General features: G+C 35.1%; 2 protein-coding genes across 4 annotated transcripts in view; both read left to right on the top strand.

The window, feature by feature from the left end:
* The window catches only part of Dg (Dystroglycan), a 765,125-nt gene that overhangs the window by 79,016 nt on the left and 666,590 nt on the right, over positions 1-19,519 (top strand). The gene's annotated exons all lie outside the window — the stretch shown is intronic.
* On the top strand, positions 1,239-13,001 carry LOC142239979 (seminal metalloprotease 1-like). The gene is made up of 2 exons (XM_075311706.1): positions 1,239-1,455; positions 12,406-13,001. The coding sequence occupies exons 1-2, from the start codon at positions 1,239-1,241 to the stop codon at positions 12,999-13,001; spliced, it is 813 nt and encodes a 270-aa protein (XP_075167821.1).

Consider the following 19,519-nt stretch of genomic DNA (forward strand, 5'->3'; position numbering starts at 1 on the left):
ATTTTCTATAGAAACAAAATTTTGACAAAATTTTCTATAGAAATAAAATCTTGACAAAATTTTCTATAGAAATAAAATTTTGACAAAATTTTCTATAGAAATAAAATTTTTACAAAATTTTCTATAGAAATAAAGTTTTGAAATAAATTTTCTATAGAAGTAAAATTTGACAAAATTTTCTATAGAAATAAAATTTTGACAAAATTTTATACGGAAATAAAAGTGTAAGAAAATTTTCTATAGAAATAAAGTTTTGACAACATTTTATATAGAAATAAAATGTTGACAAAATTTTATATAGAAATAAAATTTTGACAAAATTTTCTATAGAAATACAATTTTGACAAAATTTTCTATAGAAATAAAATTTTGAGAAAATTTTCTATATAAACAAAATTTTGACAAAAATTTTTATGAAGATAAAATTTTGATAAAAATTTTTTATAAGAATACAATGTTGACAACATTTTAATAAAATAATGACAAATTTTCGTTAAGAAATAAAGTTTTGACAAAATTTTGTATAAAAACAAAATTGTGACAAAATTTTATATAGAAATAAAATTTTGACAAAATTTTATATAAAAAGAGAGAGAGAAAATGAGAGAATTTTCTATAGAAATAAAGTTTTCAGAAATTTTTCTATAGAAATAAAGTTTTGTGCAATTTTTCTAAAGAAATAAAGTTTTGAGAAAATGTTCTATAGAAATAAAGTTTTCAGAAATTTTTCTATAAACATATTTTTTTTTTTTCATAAAAAAATTCCAAAATAAAAGCTAATGTACTCTCGCAAATCCAATGTCAAGTTGGTTGTTAATTAAATTTTTTTTTTAACAAACTAGACTGGATTGGAATGCCATCTGTGCTTAATGGAGACCGAGATAGTGAGAGCGAAAGAGAGCAAGTGAGTGAGTTAAGACAAACATCCGATTCTTTTTATTTGCTCCTTCGATTTGAAAGAAAGTTTATTTTGGTTTTAATTTTGAAACACCTGGACAAATAAATAATTTTGCAAATGACAATGTCAATGTTTTTAAACTCTTCTTTTATTTAATTCTATTAATTGGATATACATATTTCAATGTTAAATGCAACCATGGGTATTTTCTATATAAATAATGATAAATAAATAATGCAATACGTCATGGTTGTTTTATATAAAGTCGGCTATAGTTTCGCACTAGCAAATCATTAGCGTTTCGTAATTCATTCTAAGCATTTTGAGCATTATTAAAAAGATGAGATATTTTTCAAGTTGGACGATTTTATTAGCCATTTGCTTGTTAATGTTAATTATATCAAATACTACATCTGCTAAAAGAAGAAAGGGTGCCAGACGTCCAAGGAAGCCAAAACTGCGTAGAACTCGAAAAGCTCAAAAATTGCAAAAAAGTCAAAGTGGTATACAGCCATGGCCAAAGGGTGAAGTACCTTATAAAATATCGGATATTTATGGTAAGATGTGATTTTATTTTTTCAAAGGAGTTTGAAAAAAGTTTTTTTTTTTTATACCATCAGTGACTACTATGAATACAAAGGTCGACTAAATGTCTTTTCAACTAGTCGATTTTTTGTAAAAAAAAAATTAAAGTCAATTTCTGGTACAAAATTCGACATTTTTAACACATTTGCACGACTTAGGCTCCTATCACTACAGTAGAACAAAAATTCACTCCGATTGACTTGAAATTTTTCTAGTTACGCGTGCCAAATTTGGTCAAAACCGGTTCAGATATAGATGTAGCTCCCATATATATCTTTCGCTGGACTTGGAGTCATAAGACCACGGAGGCAAAAAGTTTCACTGCGAAAAAAATTGAAATTTTGCACAGAAAGTACAGAAAGTAAGAAAATTAGTAGATACAATCATTTTTGATTAAACAACTAGCGTAACTCGGCCCGCTTCGCTGCGCCTTCCGAAGCGTATTTGGAGGAACATTTTGCATTAACTTAGTCAACTATATCCTTCGTGCTGAAAACAAATTCGAAAAGATTTCAATTCTTTTAAACAAATCGGACTTCTTGATTTTTCGTTTATAGGTACAAATACGGCGGGAGAGGGTGTACCCTTTCCTCCAAATTTTTTTAATAATGTTCTGTATTCAAGTAGTTGGACAATCTTCTATATTTCTTGTGAATTTTAAGTGGGGTTTGTCAAGGAAAGGTATCCTTCTCCTCAACATATCTGAAAATTAAGCACTATATTATAATAACATACAAAGAATTACTGTTTCCCATCCAATAAATCGGAAAAAGCAAAAGTAGTAAAAAAATTTACCACATTAACATTTGCTAAAATGTTGGAAAATGATGCACCCTCTACGTTGGCTGCCAATTTCATGTAAATTTAAGTTCTTTACTAAAAAGAAGTCTGGCAGAAGCCTCTACAAAAATCATAAAATTATGTACCGAGTTCCCATTTACGGACAACCCTCTACTTTCAACTTAAGAAAAAAAAAACGGACAAAAGGGAACCCTCTCTTTACTAAAATGAAGACTAAAAAGAAGTCTGGCAGAGGCCTGTACAAAAATCATAAAATTATGTACCGACTTCCCATTTACGGACAACCCTCCACTTTCAATTTAAGAAAAAAAAAACGGACAAAAGGGAACCCTCTCCCCACCTTCGCTCCACTCCGACCTGATATCGGACTATCACGTACCCTATATTAATTTCGCAACTACTCAATGGTCCCTATAAATTCTATCGAAGTAAATCGATAAAGTTTATTTTAATTTTCCCATTCCCCAACCAGATATCGAAAAATCATATACTAATTTAAAAATTATGTATAAATTTAATCACCTCCTGCCACGTCCCTGTAAATTTCAAGTAGATCGGAGATGTTTAAATTTTGCTCTATTGTTTTAAAGGGACGTCACTTTCCCCGATACAATATCGACACCCCTAACCTTCCCAGAAAATTCTTGAAACATTCCTTCAAGTGTGGGGCAAGGAAGGTTGCCTCTTCGTTCATAACCTTCCCCCACTGCTTTTGTAAATTTCAAGAAAACTTAATTTTTTTTGTAGTTTTAGAGGAGGACCTCCTCCCCGACCAAATGTCGAAAAGCGTATCCCAGAAAATGTCAAGCAAATTATAAGCCTAAAGGGGCGGCCTCTCTTCCGTCCAAATATCACAAAATCAGGTATCAACTATTACGGTTGACGGAGGTTACGATCTCTCCCCAGTCCTCTGTAAATTTCAAGTAACTCGGTAAAGTTTAATTGTTTCTCTGTATGTACTTAAGAGAAGCGGATATCTCTCTATGCCCTTTTATTTTTATTAAAAAATCAGGAACCTGATATAAATTTCGTAACCCATTTTTTCTGTAAAATTTCAGTCGGGGGAGTTTAGTTTTGTTTGAACTTTAAAAAAAAAAAAAAAATTGGGCAAAGGGGTGGTCCCCCTTCCCGACCAAATATCGAAAAATAATGTAGCGGATTTTTGTCTACATGCCAACCCCAACATTCAATGAAAATTTCAAGCAAATCGCATAATTTTGTTCCAAGTTTCAAAAAGTAGAACAAGGGGGAGGTCCCCCTCCCCATCCACATATGAAATCATCGGGTACCCCATATTAATTCCATAACCTCACCACATATTCTCTGTAAATCTCAGATAATTTAGAGAATTTTAGTTTTTTCACTGTACTTTAAAAAAAGTCGAACAAAGGAGAGGCCCCCCTCCGCCACCAAATATCGAAATAAAAAGTAGCGGATCTTTGTCTAGATGCCAACCCCAATCTTCAACGAAAATTTCAACCAAATCGGTCAACTTTGGTCCAATTTTCAAAAAGTCCGACAAAGGGGAGGTCCCCCTCCGCGACCAGGTGTCAAAAAATGAGGTACCCTATTTTCACCACATGAACCCCCTACGATCTCTGAAAGTTTCAAGTAAATCGGTTCAGCCGTTTCGGAGCCAACTCGGTACATACAAACAAACAAATAAACAAACATAAATTGAATTTTATATATATAGATTAATTGTTCCAATTAACAATTTAATTAAAACAACTATATACGGCCGTAAGTTCGACCAGGCCGAAGCATATGTACCCTCAACCATGGATTGCGTAGAAACTTCTACTAAAGACACAATCGAATTACTTGGGTTGCGGTAACACTTTCCGATGGCAAGGTATCTTAAAACTTCCTAACACCGTCTTCTAAATTGTAAGTTAGCCCATACGTGGTATATATTAAACTAAAAAACCGATTAGATACGTATATAATTCAGTTTGACAAAATATTCTATAGAAATAAAATTTTAACAAAATTTTCTCTAGAAATAAAATTTTGACAAAATTTTCTCTAGAAATAAAATTTTGACAAAATTTTCTCTAGAAATAAAATTTTGACAAAATTTTCTATAGAAATAAAATTTTGCCAAATTTTCGCTAGAAATAAAATTTTAACAAAATTTTCTCTAGAAATAAAATTTTGACAAAATTTTCTCTAGAAATAAAATTTTGACAAAATTTTCTATAGAAATAAAATTTTGACAAAATTTTCTATAGAAATAAAATTTTGACAAAATTTTCTCTAGAAATAAAATGTTGACAAAATTTTTGCTAGAAATAACATTTTGACAAAATTTTCTATAGAAATACAATTTTGACAACATTTTCTATAGAAATACAATTTTGACAACATTTTCTATAGAAATAAAATTTTTAAAAAAATCTTCTATAGAAAAAAAAATTTACAAAATTTTGTATAGAAATAAAATTTTGAAAACATTTTCTATAGAAATACAATTTTGACAAAATTTTCTATAGAAATAAAATTTTGACAATATTTTCTATAAGAACAAATTTTGACAAAATTTTCTCTATAAATAAAATATTGACAAAATTTTCGATAGAAATAAAATGTTGACAACATTTTCTATAGAAATAAAATTTTGACAAAATTTTCTCCGGAAATCAAATCTGGGTTCGGTTTATAAAGGGTGATACGGTCAAAATTTGGTCAAGGGAAAACGCGTGTAAATCGGTGAAATCGTTTATTTAAAAAATCAAATTAAATTTCTTTTTCAAGTTCATTTAGTATAAAATTTAGGAAAAATATTCAGTTAGGCTTTCGCTTTTCCAAATCCGAATTGCCGGGCCTCACGCTTGACACCTGCCATAACATTTTGTACAGCCACCTTCTTCGCCGCAGAAAGCCAGTTTGCCTTGAACTGCTGCTCGTCCTTAGCAGTTTTTTTGGTCTTCTTTAGGTTCCGCTTGACAATAGCCCAGTATTTTCAATTGGGCGGGGCTCTGGCATTTTGGGAGGGTTCTTGTCCTTGGGAACCACCTGCACGTTGTTGGCGGCGTACCACTCCATGGCCTTTTTACCGTAGTGGCAAGATGCCAAATCCGGCCAAAACAGTACGGAACAACCGTGTTTCTTCAGGAAAGGCAGCAGACGTTTATTCATACACTCTTTCACGTAAATTTCTTGGTTGACACACCCGAAAGCTATGAAAATGCTGCTTTTCAAGCCACAGGTACAGATGGCTTGCCAAACCAGATATTTCTTTGCGAACTTTGACAGTTTTATGTGCTTGAAAATATCTGCTACCTTTCCCCTTCCTTTTGCCGTATAAAACTCCTGTCCAGGAAGCTGCTTGTAGTTGGCTTTGACGTAGGTTTCGTCGTCCATTACCACGCAGTCAAACTTCGTCAGCATCGTCGTGTACAGCCTCCGGGATCGCGCTTTGGCCGTCGTATTTTGTTTATCATCGCGATTTGGAGTCACTACTTTCTTGTAAGTCGATAGTCCTGCTCGTTTTTTGGCTCGATGCACGGTTGTAGACGATACACCCAGCTTATTTGCGCCATCTCGGAGAGAGAGGTTAGGGTTTCGCTTGAAACTACCAGCAACTCTCTTTGTCGTCTCAGCGGCTTCCGGTTTTCGATTTCCCCCCGATCCAGACTTCCTGCCTGTCGAAAAACGTTCCCCAAACACTTTAATTACATTTGTAACGGTTGATTTGGCAAATTTTAGCGATTTTGCCAGCTTTGCGTGCGAGTAGCTCGGATTTTCGCGATGCGCGAGCAAAATTTTGATACGCTGCTCTTCTTGCTTGGAAGGCATTTTGACAACTGAAGAGTGAATTCCAAAATCAAAATAGGAGCAACATTCTACACACACACACCTTCAAAATGAGGGGTGTTCAGGTTTTTTAAATGCAAAATTGAAAGAAATACGTCAAGTTTATATTGACCAAATTTTGACCGTATCACCCTTTATGGGGGCTATATATAATTATGGACCAATTTATGCATGATTGTTAGAGACCATATACAAACACCACGTACCAAATTTTAACAGGATCGGATGAATTTTGCTCCTCTCAGAGGCTCCGGAAATCAAATCTGGGGATCGGTTTATATGGGGGCTATATATAATTATGGACCGATATGGACAAATTTTTGCATGGCTTTTAGAGACCATATACTAACACCACGTACCAAATTTCAACCAGGTCGAATGAAATTTGCTTCTTTATGAGGCTCCACAAACCAAATCTGGGGGTCGGTTTATATGGGGGCTATACGTAAAATTGGTCCGATATAGCCCATTTGCAATACCATCCGACCTACATCAATAACAAGTACTTATGCCAAGTTTCAAGTCGATAGCTTGTTTCGTTCGGAAGTTAGCGTGATTTCAACAGACGGACGCACGGACGGACGGAGGGGCATGCTCAGATCGACTCAGAATTTCACCACGACCCAGAATATATATACTTTATGGGGTCTTAGAACAATATTTCAATGTGTTACAAACGGAATGACAAAGTTAATCCTATTGTGGAGGGTATAAAAATACAATCGATGTCGATTGCAAACCCTGTTTAATTGTTTAACTGATTTAATTAAAAAGTTTAACGAAATAATTAAATGGAATCAATCAAAAAACTGATAAAGTTTTCCAATTGACATCAATTCATTTTTCGATGAAATCAATTAAAAAATTAATTGATTTTTGCAATCAACATCAATTAAATTTTTAATTGAATCAATTAAAAAAGTAATTAAAGTTTTCAAATCATTTAATTTTTTAATCAATTGAAAAATTAATTGATTTTTGCAATCAACATTAATTAAATTTTTAATTGAATCAATTAAAAAAGTAATTGCAATTTTCAAATCATTTAATTTTTTAATAAAATATTTTTTGTATGCCCAATTAAAACTGTGATTGATAATATCAACGTGATCGAAGATATTTCAATTAAAAAGTTAATTGTATCAATTAATTTCGTGATTGAAATTGAACATCTTGCCGTGTGATATGATTCAATTTGGGTCTTATATATCAATTTCTTATGAAAATTACATACGAGAATTATCATTTTTTGCACCACCACTGTGCATCACCTTTTCACATAGCTAACAGGTTGGCTGATAAGTCCCCGGTCTAACAAAGAAAAACACATTTTTTTGTCAAAATTCGTTTTTATTATTCAACATATTTCCCTTCAAGAGCGATACAACGATTATAACGAAATTCCAATTTTTTGATACCATTTTTGTAGTACTCCTTCGGTTTTGCCTCGAAATAGGCCTCAGTTTCGGCGATCACCTCTTCATTGCAGCCAAATTTTTCCCTGCGAGCATCCTTTTGAGGTCCGAGAACAAGAAAAAGTCGCTGGGGCCAGATCTGGAGAATACGGTGGGTGGGGAAGCAATTCGAAGCCCAATTCATGAATTTTTTCCATCGTTCTCAATGACTTGTGGCACGGTGCGTTGTCTTGGTGGAACAACACTTTTTATACCCACCACCATAGAATGGTGACGGGGGTATAATAAGTTTGTCATTCCGTTTGTAACATATCGAAATATCGATTTCCGACTATATAAAGTATATATATTCTTGATCAGGGAGAAATTCTAAGACGATATAACGATGTCCGTCTGTCCGTCTGTCTGTCTGTCTGTTGTAATCACGCTACAGTCTTCAATAATGAAGCAATCGTGCTGAAATTTTGCACAAACTCGTCTTTTGTCTGCAGGCAGGTCAAGTTCGAAGATGGGCTATATCGGTCCAGGTTTTGATATAGTCCCCATATAAACCGACCTCCCGATTTGGGGTCTTGGGCTTATAGAAATCGTAGTTTTTATCCAATTTGCCTGAAATTTGAAATCTAGAGGTATTTTATGACCATAAAGAGGTGTGCCAAAAATGGTGAGTATCGGTCCATGTTTTGGCATAGCCCCCATATAGACCAATCTCCCGATTTTACTTCTTGGGCTTATAGAAACCACAGTTTTTATTCAATTTACCTGAAATTGGAAATCTAGAGGTATTGTAGGACCACAAATACGTGTGCCAAAAATTGTGAGTATCGGTCCATATTTTGGTATAGCCCCCATATAGACCGATCTCCCGATTTTACTTCTTGGACTTATAGAAACCGCAGTTTTTATTCCATTTACCTAAAATTGGAAATCGAGAGGTATTGTAGGACCACAAATACGTGTGCCAAAAATGGTGAGTATCGGTCCATGTTTTGGTATAGCCCCCATATAGACCAATATCCCGATTTTACTTCTTGGGCTTATAGAAACCGCAGTTTTTATTCAATTTACATAAAATTGGAAATCTAGAGGTATTGTAGGACCACAAATACGTGTGCCAAAAATGGTGAGTATCGGTCCATATTTTGGTATAGCCCCCATATAGACCGATCTCCCGATTTTGCTTCTTGGGCTTATAGAAACCGCAGTTTTTATTCAATTTACCTAAAATTGGAAATCGAGAGGTATTGTAGGACCACAAATACGTGTGCCAAAAATGGTCAGTATCGGTCCATGTTTTGGTATAGCCCCCATATAGACCGATCTCCCGATTTTACTTCTTGGGCTTATAGAAACCGCAGTTTTTATTCAATTTACCTAAAATTGGAAATCGAGAGGTATTGTAGGACCACAAATACGTGTGCCAAAAATTGTGAGTATCGGTCCATGTTTTGGTATAGCCCCCATATAGACCGATCTCCCGATTTTACTTCTTGGGCTTATAGAAACCGCAGTTTTTATTCAATTTACCTAAAATTGGAAATCTAGAGGTATTGTAGGACCACAAATACGTGTGCCAAAAATGGTCAGTATCGGTCCATGTTTTGGTATAGCCCCCATATAGACCGATCTCCCGATTTTACTTCTTGGGCTTATAGAAACCGCAGTTTTTATTCAATTTACCTAAAATTGGAAATCGAGAGGTATTGTAGGACCACAAATACGTGTGCCAAAAATTGTGAGTATCGGTCCATGTTTTGGTATAGTCCCCATATAAAACGACCTCCCGATTTGGGGTTTTGGGCTTATAGAAACCGTAGTTTTTATCCAATTTGTCTGAAATTGGAAATCTAGAAGTATTTTAGGACCATAAAGAGGTGTGCCGAAAATGGTGAGTATCGGTCCATATTTTGGTATAGCCCCCATATAGACCGATTTCCCGATTTTACTTCGTGGGCTTCTAGAATGCGAAGTTTTTATCTTATTTGCCAGAAATTGGAAATCTAGAGGTATTTTCGGGTCATAAAGAGGTGTGCCAAAAATGGTGAGTATCGGTCCATATTTTGGTATAGCCCCCATATAGACCGATCTCCCGATTTTGCTTCTTGGGCTTATAGAAACCGCAGTTTTTATTCAATTTACCTAAAATTGGAAATCGAGAGGTATTGTAGGACCACAAATACGTGTGCCAAAAATGGTCAGTATCGGTCCATGTTTTGGTATAGCCCCCATATAGACCGATCTCCCGATTTTACTTCTTGGGCTTATAGAAACCGCAGTTTTTATTCAATTTACCTAAAATTGGAAATCTAGAGGTATTATAGGACCACAAATACGTGTGCCAAAAATTGTGAGTATCGGTCCATGTTTTGGTATGGTTCCCATATAAAACGACCTCCCGATTTGGGGTTTTGGGCTTATAGAAACCGTAGTTTTTATCCAATTTGTCTGAAATTGGAAATCTAGAAGTATTTTAGGACCATAAAGAGGTGTGCCGAAAATGGTGAGTATCGGTCCATATTTTGGTATAGCCCCCATATAGACCGATTTCCCGATTTTACTTCGTGGGCTTCTAGAATGCGAAGTTTTTATCCTATTTGCCAGAAATTGGAAATCTAGAGGTATTTTCGGGTCATAAAGAGGTGTGCCGAAAACGGTGAGTATCGGTCCATATTTTAGTATAGCCCCCATAAGAACGATCTCCCGATTTAACTCCTTGGGTTTCTAGAAACCGTAGTTTTTATCTGATATGCCTGAAATTGTAAATATTCTGGTATTTTAGGCTCACAAAAACGTGTATCGGATTAAGTTTTTATCGGTCCATTTGGTAATGCCTCCATATAGACCGACTTCACTTCTTGAGGGTGTAGAAGGCGTACTGATCATGAAAATTGCTTGAAACTCAATGTAAAATTTCCAGATTTTACATCTACAGATTTAAGATTTCAAATCAAGACGTTATTTTATAATTTTCTTGCACACTTACAAGAGATGTTAATGATTCCTCTAAAACTCAACAAAAATGGTTCTTATAAATCCAGAATTGATATAGTCCTCATAGGTGAAATCTTTAAATTTATCTTCGGGAAGTGACCTGAAGTCCTCAAGCCCTCCTGAAATTTCAAAGGAAACCCTAATATTTGGTTCATGGTGGTGGGTATTTAAGATTCGGCCCGGCCGAACTTACTGCTGTATATACTTGTTTCTTCTTCATATGGAGCCGTTTTGCCGCGACCTTCGACCTTCAAACGCTCCAATAACACCATATAATAGTCACTGTTGATGGATTTTCCCTTTTCAAGATAATCATTACTTTGCCAGCGGACTTTTGAGTCTTTCCACGCTTCGGAGACGGTTCACCGGTCGCTGACCACTCAGCCGACTATCGATTGGACTCAGGAGTGTCCATATTGCATATCAATCAATTATTGTTGATTTCCCTGGGTCAGAGTCCGACAACTCATTATCAAGCCCAGTTTTTGCTTCCACCGTATTTTTTCCACAATATATTTAAGTGCCAACATGTAATGTTCCTAAACTAACACTAAATGTTTGGGACACATATATTAATATGTTAAAATATATTATGTTTGGGGTATGAATGTTTCATAAAAATAATATGTGTGAATGTAAACATATATAAATTTAAATTAAATTTCTGTGAAACGGTTGTATGTTGTTTCGGAAAACTGATTTATGATAAGGCCAAAAATTTTATATGCTTAACGGCCATTTTCATGTAGCTCCGTTAGGCTTTAACTGCCAGTTAACAGAAATAAAAATGGAAATATCTTTTCTCCGGTTTACTTTAACTGAAAAATTTTCAGCAGTTAAGTTTCTAAATGGCATATGGAATATATACGCAAGATGACAGATATATAGATATCATGGTTTAAAAGTTCGTTAGCTAACGTAGCACTAACGAAGCTTCATGAAAATGGGGGTAAGTCTAAATATTATTTAATTTGAATATTAGAATGAGACATTGGGAACCAAGAGCATAGAGATTTGAAAAAAAACAGCATGTGTTTTCACCTTGAGAGGAGAATTTTATGTATGTGGGGACTGTAAATTTTTAATAACCCACATTTCGAAGTTTCATTATAAAAATTTAATATAGTATAAATGACTAAATTGCAAAAAAAAAAAATTGGTTCGGTCGGAGCAGGAATTGAACCCACGACCCTTTGCATGCAAGGCAGACATGCTAACCACTGCTCCACGTGGCCAACAAATGTATGTTTCTTTTAAATAATGTTATGTTTGCATGGGCTCGTGGGCGCTGCAAAGTATGCTATATAAATGTAACTTGTAACGATAATTGTCTACTGGTGACTATAACTACTACGTAGCCCAGTGGATAGTGTGTTGGCTTACAAACTGTATGGGCCTCGGTTCGATTCTCCGCCCAGGCGAAATTAAAAAAAAAATTATAAAATTGAATAATTTCTTCAACATTATTTGTATTACAGAAAAAGGTGCCAAGAACTAAAAATTTCGTGGAAGTGAAAATTATTTGAGGGAATGATCACAATCTTCTTTGGGGAAAATTCTTCCAAGCATATAATTTTTTGGGCTCAAAATGCTTCCAAACATATATGTTCACATAAAACAAACATATTAATATTTCGGCAGTATCCAATAATATATGTGCTTCCTGCAAAATATGTTTGGAACATATGTTAAAGAAGCGATTTTTTTTTTGAGGGTGTACTTACTTGTTTTTTAATTGAAGTTAATAAAATAGTTATTTCCGTATATATGTGGTCAATTGTTTGTCAAGTTTTCAATCGCTTCCTTATCTAAGGTTATCATATATAAGTTATTGGATATTTCTTAACGCATTCCATATTATTTGTATCTATTAAATATACATTTATCAATATTTAGATGACTCTGAGGCGGATGCTATAGAAACAGCGCTGGATACAATTGCAAGTGTTTCCTGTGTTCAATTCTATGAGGCTTCGAATACGACCACTTCGTATATATATTTCGATTCCACTAAAAGTGGTTGCTTTACACGTGTCGGCTATAGAGGTGGTGTTCATTTGGTGAATATATATAAGAATGCCACGGCTTGTTTCAATCAGCCAAAAGTCATCCATGAAACAATGCATGCTCTGGGATTTTGTCATCAACATTTGGCAAAGAATCGTGATGACTACATCACAGTTCTATGGGATAACATCCAGCCTGATAAACGGGTCTTTTTCGAAAAGGATATTAAAGGAAGATGTCCTACATTTGGCGTTGGCTATGACGTCAATAGTGTGATGCATTATAAACGCTTGGCTTTTAGCAGTAATGGATTGCCAACCATAGAAGGAAAAAATGTAACGGCGGTTGGTAATAGGGTAGGTCTCAGCGAAAAAGATATTCAAAAGCTAAATATCCTATATCAATGCGCTGAAGAAATACCAGACGATGAAGAAACCACCACCACAATACCAGATACTTCAACTGTTGAAACTGAGACTGTTTAATTACTAGTTCTAATATAGATATAACTTTTTTTTTAGGTATAAGGAAATTGATGTAATTGCTTTACGAAAAACATTAATATGTTGTAAATTTTCGAAAATATACTAAGCATATATGGTATATAGATACGAATTTTTGTTTTAGATCTGGTTATTTGTCTTCCTAATTTCTTTTGGCGGTAATACACTCAAACATCACGTCTTTTATAGGTTAGGTTATGTTATAGAGAGGATGACACCAATCCTTAGCAAAGGAATTGATTTCCACTTACAGCGTAGCGGTCCATCCGTAATTCGCCATAGCTGTTTTTCTCTTCATCATCACCAATCTTCTTCCGCCAGAATTAAAGACATCATGGTTTTTGTATGCACACGAGTTTTCTAGGACTTCCATTCAGAAGGCTTGATGAAGCATATTCTTCAAATTACCGTCCCATACTTCAGTAATATCCTGAAAGAAATAGGGACCCAAAAACTTGTTTCTTCTAAATGTCAATGTCGGACTCTGGCACAGCAAATAGTAGCAATTTTCCGTAGCTTGCGGGACCAGATACTAGATCCACAATTATGATCAATCATTAAGCCAATCATAACCATGCGTTTTCCAAGTGTGTTATGTCCTGTTATGATGTCTATTAGTGGTCTCAAATTCTCTCTATGTATTGCCTTAGGAAAACCAGAGTTCGTATCATTTGGTTTGTTCAAAGTCTACAGAGGAAGCCCAACGTTCTTTAGTCTATAATACCCAGTTAGCCAGCACAGACTAATATTCTGTTATTCAGTGAGTGCTCTAGGTTAGGTTAAAGTGGCAGCCCGATTAAGGTTCAGGCTCACTTAGACTATTCAGTCCATTGTGATACCACATTAACTAAAAGTGCCTATTACATATGGGCAATTCTAGTATTAGTTTAGGTTAGGTTAGGTTAAAGTGGCACCCGATTAAATTGCAGGCTCACTTAGACTATTCAGTCCATTGTGATACCACATTCAACTAAAAGTACCTATTACATATGGGCACTTCTAGTCTTAACCACTGAACCTTCTCTATTCTTTACTTTTGTGGAACCAACCAGATTGCTCCAAAAACATTAACTTAGCATATATTCCAGAAAAATGGAGGGAAACAAAGTCGTCTTCATACCTAAAGCGGGAAAAGCCTCTCACTCGAGTGCGAAGGATTTCCGACCAATCAGCTTATCCTCATTCCTACTTAAGACCCTGGAGAGGATGATAGGCATGTATCTTAGAACTAGCGTGGATTCAAGTTTGCTCTCGAAACGACAGCATGCATACTCGAAGGGCGGGTCTACTGAGACCGCATTGCATGAACTAATCAGCTTTATTGAAAGCTCACTATCTGTCAAAGAATACACAATCGTGGACTGAAAACTCTGAATGTTGATCCAGGTATACTTAGGCTGTTAGACGAACTTCTAATAAAGAGACGTATTTCAGCCACACTAGGACAAGCAAACATACAAAGGTATGTGAACAGAGGCACTCCCCAAGGAGGAGTTCTATCACCTCTTCTTTGGAATGTTGCTATAAACAACCTTCTGGTTTCCCTAGAAAAAGAAAGGATACAAGTGGTGGCATACGCAGATGATATGGGGAAAATTTCCATCCACAATCAGAGATATTATACAGAGAGCTCTCCGGATGACTGAGAAATGGGCGAAAGATAATGGTCTTGGGGTAAATCCTGCAAAGACAGAACTAGTCATGTACTGCAAAGATCGCAAAACTCCCACGTTTAGGCCCATTTCCTTAGGGGGTATTGAAATTCCCTTTAGTGAGTGTGCAAAATAACTTGGCGTTATTTTGGACAGGAAGTTGAACTTTAACCTTAATATTGAAGAAAGGGCGAGGAAAGCAACGGTAGCTTTATACTCGTTCAAAAAGGCAATAAGGAATAAGTGGGGACTAAAACTAAACATTGTGCATTGGCTATACACGACAGTGGTTAGAGCTATCATGCTATATGGTGTTGTAGTCTGGTGGCCGGCACTTCACCAGCCGACAAGTTTAGACAAAGTTCAGCGTATGGCGTGCTTGTGTATCTCAGATGCATTCAGCAAGACAGAAACAAACTCCCTTAATGTCATACTGCATCTATTGCCTTTAGACATTTTGGCCAAACAGTCAGCTGCAACAACGGCTGTGCGGTTGCGCGAGCTATCGCTGTGGTCGGAAAAAATGTACGGTCATAGTTCGGTCCTCAAAGTAATGCCAGATGTGCCTAACGTAGTGGATTACACCCTGGCAAAACCACTTTTCGACAAAAAGTTTGAAACTCTAATTCCCAACAGTGAGGCGTGGTGTACACAGTCCCCGGGGAATAAAAGATATATAGATTTTTATACTGATGGCTCCAAATTGAATGGACAAGTGGGGTTCGGAGTATATTCTAAAGATCTGGAAATTCGAATAGCGAAAAGATTACCTAATCACTGTAGTGATTTTCAGGCTGAAATATTGGCAATAGGAGAGGTGGTGAATTGGCTGAGAAGTAATGTTCCAACAAATATTGGCATTAATATATACTCAGACAGTCAACCTGTGTTCCTTAACTCGAAAACGGCCATAGACTGCCGCAAATCTCTTAACGAGATGGCTGAGCAGTACAATATTCACCTAATATGGGTGCCTGGTCATAGGAACATACCGGGGAACTGGGAAGCAGATGTGTTAGCAAGGCTAGGAACTACCTTACATATTCCAGGGGAACTAGAATCTGTTGGTATGCATCTGGGCACCTGCAAGCTCTTACTGCGTGAGAAGGCTATTATGATGGCCAATATTCGATGGGAGAATTGCAAGGGTTGTAACGACACCAAGCAAATATGGCCCCATTTAAACTTAAACCGCACAGTAGATATTCTAGTGTTCTCAAGGCGTCAGATAGCACTCCTGATATCTGCTATAACGGGTCGCTGCCTGATAGGCGAATTTGCAAAAACTATAGGTGTGAAGTATAATGACAATTGTATAAGCTGGAGGAAAAGGAATCGATTAAACACCTCTTGTGTGAGTGTCCTGCTTTTTATGTAAGGCGTAAGCGAATTTTAGCAGCATATAGCTTTAGATTACTTCTAGTATTAACCGCTGCACCTTCTCGATAATCTAAGATCTCTACGTCAGCGGCTAAATACGTTCGACGTTATGTTCGGATTACAAAAGGCCTTTATTGCTGCCTGACAGTCGATGAAGAAGCTCATATCGCTTCTGAATATCGGCCTCATCATCAGGAGTTCTGCATCTTTTGAAAAGTCCGATATCTCCACCTGAAAATGCTGCCCGCTGACCATCTTATATGACTCTCTAATTCCCAACTCTTTGCAGAAAATACCACTGTCAGTGCCTTCAACCAGTTTCGATCCATTCGTGTAAATGTTCAGATCCCCAAATGTATGCGATTTTCTTTCCAATCATCTATACTATCTTTCCAATCCTTTATACAATTTCATTTTTCCCTCATATACATGTTGAGTCGCCATATAGTATGTCCTCATATCTTGCCCAACTAAACGAACAACGAGTTCTGCGTGTCTACAATCAGAGTTTCCGAGCGAGTCCAGTCTCATGCGTATAATCTCAGCTGTTTTCTTGATATGCAAATTATGTTGGCAAACTCCCATTAATACCTCCACACTGTTAGCAAACAAAAAACGTTCCAAAATCGTGAACGGACGGTAACAAAATGAAACGGAAACGTTCGCAAAAAATCAAAACGAAATAAAGGGTGATTTGTTAAGAGCTTGATAACTTTTTTTAAAAAAAAAACGCATAAAATTTGCAAAATCTCATCGGTTCTTTATTTGAAACGTTAGATTGGTCCATGACATTTACTTTTTGAAGATAATTTCATTTAAATGTTGACCACGGCTGCGTCTTAGGTGGTCCATTCGGAAAGTCCAATTTTGGGCAACTTTTTCGAGCATTTCGGCCGGAATAGCCCGAATTTCTTCGGAAATGTTGTCTTCCAAAGCTGGAATATTTCTTATTTCTTATTTCTGTAGACTTTAGACTTGACGTAGCCCCACAAAAAATAGTCTAGAGGCGTCAAATCGCATGATCTTGGTGGCCAACTTACCGGTCCATTTCTTGAGATGAATTGTTCTCCGAAGTTTTCCCTCAAAATGGCCATAGAATCGCGAGCTGTGTGGCATGTAGCGCCATCTTGTTGAAACCACATGTCAACCAAGTTCAGTTCTTCCATTTTTGGCAACAAAAAGTTTGTTAGCATCGAACGATAGCGATCGCCATTCACCGTAACGTTGCGTCCAACAGCATCTTTGAAAAAATACGGTCCAATGATTCCACCAGCGTACAAACCACACCAAACAGTGCATTTTTCGGGATGCATGGGCAGTTCTTGAACGGCTTCTGGTTGCTCTTCACTCCAAATGCGGCAATTTTGCTTATTTACGTAGCCATTCAACCAGAAATGAGCCTCATCGCTGAACAAAATTTGTCGATAAAAAAGCGGATTTTCTGCCAACTTTTCTAGGGCCCATTCACTGAAAATTCGACGTTGTGGCTCGTTAGTAAGTCTATTCATGATGAAATGTCAAAGCATACTGAGCATCTTTCTCTTTGACACCATGTCTGAAATCCCACGTGATCTGTCAAATACTAATGCATGAAAATCCTAACCTCAAAAGAATCACCCTTTATTAACAGTTTCTAACACGGGCGTTCACGATTTCATGAAAGGCTTTCGTTTTTCTTTGGTCATGAAAAGTCTTAAAATATCCGTTAGACGTTTTTATGGCAACTCCGTCGTTGGTGAAAGGCGATTTTCAATGAGCGTGGGGCACACAATCTAGGTTCGAATCACGTTAACGGATTTTTTTTTATAAATTAGTAACTATTACGTTTTCAAATCATTAACGCTACTTGCTGTTTTGACAACACTTGGTGTCATTTTATCGTTGTCAGATTAACACCTCTGTTCTCCGTTTGACACCACATGTGTCTCAATTCAATTTTATAATCGCAACGTTTTGAAACGTATAAAGGATATTAAAGGAAGATGTCCTACATTTAGCGTTGGCTATGACGTCAATACGAGTAGTGTGATGCATTATAAACGCTGGGCTTTTAGCATGATGTTTTCCAGAGGTGTAACCAAACAGCCACAGATACTATTTTGTACTACCAATGATTGGTCTACAGTTGGTAGACTCCTACCAAGATTCCTAAATTTTTTACACTTTGGTAGAATTCTTGATGTTTTGCTAGATTTTGCAAAATATTCCTCTTCAACTAAGAAGTACTTCACAATCTTTCTATAGAAATAAAGTTTTGACAAAATTTTCTATGGAAATAAAATTTTGACAAAATATTCCATAGAAATAAAATTTTGACAAAATTTTCTATAAAAATAAAATTTTGACAAAATTTTCTATAGAATAAAATTTTGACAAAATTTTCAGTAAAAATGAAATTTTGACAACATATTTTATAGAAATAAAATCTTGAAAAATTTTTCTATGGAAATAAAATTTTGACAATATTTTCTATAGAAGTAATGTTTTGAAAAAAAATTTCCATAGAAATAAAATTTTGACAAAATGTTCTATAGAAGTAATGTTTTGAGAACATTTTCTATAGAAATAACATTTTTACAAAATTTTTTATAGAAATAAAATTTTGACAACATTTTTTCTATAGAAATAAACTTTTGACAAAATTTTTTCTATAGGAATAGAATTTTGACAAAATTTTCTACAGATATAAAATTTTGAAAAAAAGAAATTTTCTATAGAAATAAAATTTTGAAAAAGTTTTCTATATAAATAAACTTTTGCCAAATTTTTTTCTATAAAAATAAAATTTTTAAAACATTTTTTCTATAGAAATAAAATTTTGACAAAATTTTCTATAGAAATAAAATTTTGACAATATTTTCTATCGAAATAAAATTTTATTTTTGTTTTTGATCTCAGCTTAAAACCATGCATTGACTAAACTACTAGTGTAGCTTAACCAACAGAGGAAAAGGTTCAAGTGTAGTTCACCTTGGATTGAGTGAATTACTCGAATTTATTCTGATAATTTGTTGATAGTTTTGCTGCAAGTAGAGGATGCTGATGATGAATGGGGTAATTGCGAAACAGCTGTACATCCTGTACTGTAGAAATGTAATTTTGACAAATTTTTTTATAGAAATAAAATTTTGACAAAATTTTTCTATGGAAATAAAATTTTGACAAAATTTTTCTATGGAAATAAAATTTTGACGAAATTTTCTATAGAAATAGAGTTTTGACAAAATTTTCTATAGAAATAAAATTTTGACAAAATTTTCTATAGAAATAAAATTTTTTTTTTTTCTGGATAATTATCGTTGACCTTTTTATTTATCTTTAAGAATTATTTTTCATAGTTTCGGCTATAGGTCGATTAAAAAACATAGATATGATGTTTTTCTTTTATTTTTATTTCCAATATTTCGGTTGACTTCGTCAAAACCGTTTTCAAGGCTGAAGTGAAACAAAAAACAGAAAATTGTTTTT

Source organism: Haematobia irritans, chromosome 5, assembly GCF_050003625.1.
Source record: "Haematobia irritans isolate KBUSLIRL chromosome 5, ASM5000362v1, whole genome shotgun sequence".
In the NCBI taxonomy this organism is placed as follows: Eukaryota; Metazoa; Arthropoda; class Insecta; order Diptera; family Muscidae; genus Haematobia; species Haematobia irritans.

Coding starts and splice junctions, on each gene's coding strand:
- LOC142239979 (XM_075311706.1), top strand. CDS start 1,239: ATGAGATATTTTTCAAGTTGGACGATTTTATTAGCCATTTGCTTGTTA. Junction 1,456..12,405: donor TAAAATATCGGATATTTATG/GTAAGATGTGAT, acceptor ATCAATATTTAG/ATGACTCTGAGGCGGATGCT.